The sequence below is a fragment of the Populus trichocarpa genome, chromosome 10 (genome assembly GCF_000002775.5).
Source record: "Populus trichocarpa isolate Nisqually-1 chromosome 10, P.trichocarpa_v4.1, whole genome shotgun sequence".
Taxonomy (NCBI): Eukaryota; Viridiplantae; Streptophyta; class Magnoliopsida; order Malpighiales; family Salicaceae; genus Populus; species Populus trichocarpa.
The window spans coordinates 847,679-853,257 of NC_037294.2; the positions used below are offsets into that span (position 1 = coordinate 847,679).

The 5,579-nt window shown below is 34.2% G+C and overlaps 1 protein-coding gene across 1 annotated transcript; it reads right to left on the minus strand.

Annotated features, from left to right (window-relative positions):
* Positions 1-560: 560 nt before the first annotated feature.
* LOC7496664 (wound-responsive protein GWIN3) lies at positions 561-1,403 on the minus strand. The gene has a single exon (XM_002315459.4). It carries the CDS (start codon positions 1,360-1,362, stop codon positions 754-756), a length of 609 nt encoding a protein of 202 aa, XP_002315495.2. The 5' UTR covers positions 1,363-1,403; the 3' UTR covers positions 561-753.
* Between the last annotated feature and the right edge of the window lie 4,176 nt (positions 1,404-5,579).

A 5,579-nucleotide genomic window follows, 5' to 3' on the forward strand; every position in this document is an offset into this window, starting at 1 on the left:
TTTGTGTATGTAAAAATATGTCGATTTAAAAAAAAAATTAATATTTGTTAATATTAATATAAATTGATTAATTGACCAATCACACATAAGAAATAAAACATTTGTGGCAACCTTTATTTTTTATTAATATCAAACCTATTTTGTCAGATGCCTTTCCTATATGCGGATTGCAATAAAATTGAAAGAATTTTATATCGAAATTAACCAAGCCCAATATATACATAGGACCTAAAAACCCACTAAAATAGGCAAGAAAAAAAATAGCATGTACATAAAACATTAAGCTTTTGCGTCTTATCTAACAATTTAAGTTTTTAGATTAAAATGGTTTTTTGATATTATATCAGAGTCTTATTTATCAAGCAGTCACCAGTTCGAATCTCACCACCCTCATTCTATTTGATAAAAATTAAGTACAAAAAAATATGAAGTTGTGCAAGTTTGAAGCCCATAAAATTTTCAATTGATTATAAAAACAAGATGATTTTCTAGTGACAATATCAAGCAACAAACGAAGAGTGTGTGTGTGTGTGTGTGTGTGTATGGAGACAACATGAAAATTAAGGAAAAGCCAAAGCTAAATAGCTTCTTATTTATTTAAGTTTTATTTATGCCCACCTCATGATAGTAGGCAGTCGAGATCCCTCATACAGGATTGCAGTAGATAATAGTTCTGGTTCAAACATGATAATAGGCAATCGACTTCCCTCAATATCATTCTGACACCATTTTATTCTCGATTTTTGGTGCTCTCTATTCATCTGGTTCAAACATAACAAGAAGAGGGCCGGCACCAGGAACCAAGTTCTTGTCACCGTTGACGCCAACTGGGACGCATGAGCATTCACAGAAGGGTTCGGACATTGGACAAAAAGAAAGCTGATAAAAACTATTATCACCTTCATACTTGGTGATCTTAAACCGATTCAATCTATCAACACCTCCAGTGGTCACAATGTATCCTTTCAGTGTTGTACTGAATCGGATTTTCCACATGGGTGTCACGCCTGCCATTGCGCACATGGCAATTGGCCCTGCAAAGTTCACATTTAGATGAGTTCCTTCGCGGATGACACTATCGGTGGATTGCATAACTGGTGAAAATGTTATTGGGAGGCTCTCGTTCAATGTGGAAAGTATAACATCTGAATTGCATAAGACCTGGCCATTGATAGTGACTGCAAGAGTTGTTGTATTGTCAGTCGAGGGGGCTACGATTAAATAACGAGCACCAGCTTGCACCTCATGACCGAAGACATCGAGCACTGCTGCAGCATCTTTGGCATGAACGGCCTCAGGAAATGAAGTTCCTATGAAGGCAAAGAGAAGGAACGAGAGCCCAAGAACTTCAGTGATCTTCATATTTGTTGAATATGAGTATTAGTTATCTCAATATTGTGTCTTGTTGATCTTGTGTTGAAACAACGCATGGAGAGCATATATTTATATGGAGCAAGCATATGGATTATTTGTTAGTATTAATTAAAAAATTCCTCAAAAATATAAATTATAGTGTTTTACTCGTGCTGATTTCCGACAAAACTAGAAATTATAGCCCTCTGGCGACGAGTTGTCGTATAGGTTTTGAGCTCTTGCCTCTTGCTTACTTGATTTATCCCACAAAAGTGTTTTACTCGTGCTTAAAATTGATCTGATCAATGAACTTAAAATTTTAAATATCTTAAATTTAAATAAATAAACTATACTTTTTTGAAACGACTATCATTGTATTCATTTATCGTGTAATAATTGGTGAACTTGACAACTTGAAAATAAACACCATGTATAAAATTGAACAAAACCCACACAAATAGTCTGCTCTATGAATAACTTCAATTAAAACTACTAATTCAACCTTCAAAATCAAATTCAAGTTGTCAAGCCCAGAAGTAGCCATTTAAAATGAGATTACATGTCCAAGTATTCTAAAAAAAGTTTTGGTCCTTTCTTTGCACTAGACACTTCGGGAGACTTGATTAATCAATAATCTAGGTTGGTTTGCTTCAATTACTGTTTTTTTTAGTTTTAATCCTAGAGTTCCGTTTTTGCACCGACACCTATTTTGACCAAATCGTGATTATTAAGTGATAATCGTTGATGTTGGAAGCTTGATTATGATTCGGTGAATGATTCTCATCATGCCTATGCCTTTGATTTCGTTGTATCTGGTAAGATTTGAAATTCACATTGCTGTGTTTACTTTGAATGTTCATCTTGTTCTTGAGTTTTCTGGGTTTTTGCTCGTTTTTGATAAAAAAAAAATTGTGTTTCTATGTTTTTTTGCAGGTTTAATTTGTCTTGAGTTTTGGTTTTGGTTTGTTTTTTCGGGTCAAACTAGTGATCTTCGGTTCGATTTATGGTCGAACTAAAGATTTTGCATTAACCCGATTTGGTCAAATTCGAGTTAGATGTATATGGCCCTGTTTGGTTTTCAACATTTTTTATAAAAGAATTTTTGGCTTAAGGGTGTGTTTGGAAAACACGCCCTTAAGCCTATTTTGGTAGTTTTACATGAATAAAAAGAGGGGGTTTTGCCAAACAAATCGTCTAAAAAATAATATTTTGATTTTAAAAAAATATATGAAGTTTTTGGGTATATAGCCAAAAATCCTCAAAAATTATTTGAGCATTCTTTTAATAAAACAAATTAAATACTTTGAAATGTTTTAAAAACTATTGGATGGATTTCACAAGTTTGTAAAATTTCAAAGGATTTTAGCCTTAATTTCAAAAATATTAAAAACTTATTTGAGGAAAAAAAACATATATTATTCACTTTTGATATAAAGGATAAAAAAACCTACAAAAGAGTTAATACCAAAAATATTATTAGGGATAGTAATTTACCTATTACTTACCTTTAATATAAGGATAAAAAGCCTGTATAAGGTCAATATCAAAAAATATTATTGGTAGTAATACAATTTATGCATTTCTAATATAAAAATAAAAAACTGTAAGGAATTTTATCTGGAATATTATTTGGAATGACGCGTGTCGCACCTTCGCGGCGGAGCGGCGACCCTCGATTGATTTCGGTTTTTTTTTGTTTATTGTGTAAAAGGAGTCGCCACCTAGTATTTTGATCACTAGGAATCCTAACTAGTCTTTTAGAGATTCTAAGGCAAGGGACTGGTTGCGAAAAGGGAAGGTATTAGCACCCCTAGTACGCCCTACCTAAGGTTAGCTGCTTGGTGTTTGATTTGCTTTATAATTGCTATGGTGTTGGTGTTTTCTAATCCCATCAGTTTTCCTATGTTTGATTCAAACTAAATTTATTAAGATAGAAATCCAAGGAGATTCCATGTGCTTTAAAAGCTTATTTTTCCCTTAGTATTTCAAGAGTTTGCGACTCGTAAATCGCAAGGAGGAGGGATAAAAATTTAGAAATCTAGGGCGCTTTAAAAGCCTATTTTTGCCTTAGTGTTTCATACTCTCACATCTTGTAAACCTTGGAGTAAAAAATTGATATGTCCTCGATTATAATCAAGGCTTCTTTCAAGGATGTGTGATGACTTATTATCCCTAGAAAATTATTTTGGATATTTACCACTTAAGGTTTCTTTATCCAAATATTAATAGTGAATAATAACAAGTTATTCCCATTAATATTTTGGATAATCATCCTTTTGGGATTTCTTTATCCAAACATTATGGCGAATAATAGATGAATTCCTCCAAAAATAAGATTTTGTATTTTTTGGAATATTGCCCAATACCTTTTGGAGTTTTATAAACATGTTGTAAAATCCAGAAATGCAAGAAAATAATTTTTGTTGTGTTTAAGAAATCCATGCAAAAACACATTTTCAAATCTTCCAATATTTTTTGTATAAAAAAGAGCATTCAAAAAATGTTAGGATATTGGTCGTATGCAACACATAAGAAAATATTTTTTTGATATATATGTATATTTGTCACATTGCGTCGAAAACCGGGTATTCTAAATATGAGATTGATATCTTTTTACAACATAAAAAAAAAACCCAGACCTTGAAATAAATATGCCAGAAAATAATTCTCTTTCTCTTTCTTTTTTGTTTTAAAAAATAGGTCCGGTCGAGTCACTTGCCCAAGAAAATGACCCGACTGGACACAAAAGGGTACAGTTACATCTTAAGGGTGCAGTTACAGCTTAATGAAAGCTGGCGAGTTACTGTTTAATTGAATTAAATTTCACTTGAACAGTAACACATGCAACCAAGAAATGCATGCAGAATTGAATAACAGACCTGGAGAAAAACGAAGGAGCTGCAGCGATGTTGAAGGTGTGCTGGCTGGTTTGCCCGTGTTCGTCTGTTCCAGCTCTTTTCCCTTTGTTCTATGCTTGCGTCGGTCTCCTGCGTTCAACTCTGTGTCTTCGTCCCTTTCTCTCTACTGGTTTTTGCTTCGGTTCTTTTCTTTTTTTGCAGATCTTGTTGCAGGGAATGAAGCAGAGACCGAAAGGTAGTCCCTACTTGTTTTGGCATCTTTTCCATTTGTTTTCTCTACTTTCTACTCTCCGCCTCCTTCCTTTCAGTTTTCCCTTTTCCTTTCTTTCACAATGACGAAAGGATCAAGGAAAGAAAACCTATGTTCCCCTGTTATCTGCACTATCCTCTCCTGTGTTTTTTCTTGTCTTTCTTTTTCTGTTTTTCCCCCTTTTTCTTTCTCTTTTCTGATAGCTTCCCTTCTTTTTTTTCTATCCCCTTCCTAGGTCATTAGAGGGGCTTATAACCTAAAACGCAGCTCTATTTAGGAAACAAATATTACATTAACTCTAGGGTGTAATCTCGAGTGAGCAGAAATAGGAAACCAAAATATTTTGATTCTGATTTTGTGATCATATCTGATTTCTTTCCAGTTTTTTAGAGGATGATGTGGCTCCTTTCTTTCCTTCTATAGCCTGGGACCATGAAGCCAGCTGCTCCCTTTGAAATGAAGCAATAAAAACGTGGTCTGCAGCTCTCCATTCAAGCGAGAGAAACATGGAAACCAAACAGGAAATTGTAGATAAAAGGAAAGAAAAACCAGGCTAGCTGTGCAGATGAAAACGTGGTTCTTCAATTTCTTCCTCCAGCAAAATTCCTTCTAATTTTATCTTCACTCAACTTCTTTATTTTAGCACCTTTCCTATTTGGTCCTTAGTCCAAAAAAGAGCTTCAAATTGGCCTGCAATTGATCTTCAAACTTTAAGCATCTTGTAATTGTGTCCCTGCAAACTCGGGCAAAAATCCTTCTCGCGGCAGGAATCCCTACTTTCACACTAGATATTCAAATGGTAATATCTTGAGCTTCTGATATTGAAATCAAGCGATTAAAAAGCCCAAATTTATCTACGAGTCCAAGACTATAACTTTGATGAAGGAGTCGAGCCCAAATTTATCTACGCGTCTAAGACTATAACTTTGATGAAGGAGTCGAAGTGAGATAAAATCGTTTTACAGAACAGAATCTGGTAGTAATCTGGTTGATCAATAAGGGTCTCCTGATCTAATTCAAAAACTGACAATGCCGAGAATCCCGATATGACTAAGAGTATGACCTAAGAACAAATCAACAACATTTGTGATGGAAATAGAGTTTTTAGTGCCAAACTC

Excerpts from the sequence above, each read along its gene's own strand:
- LOC7496664 (XM_002315459.4), bottom strand. The coding sequence starts at position 1,362 with ATGAAGATCACTGAAGTTCTTGGGCTCTCGTTCCTTCTCTTTGCCTTC.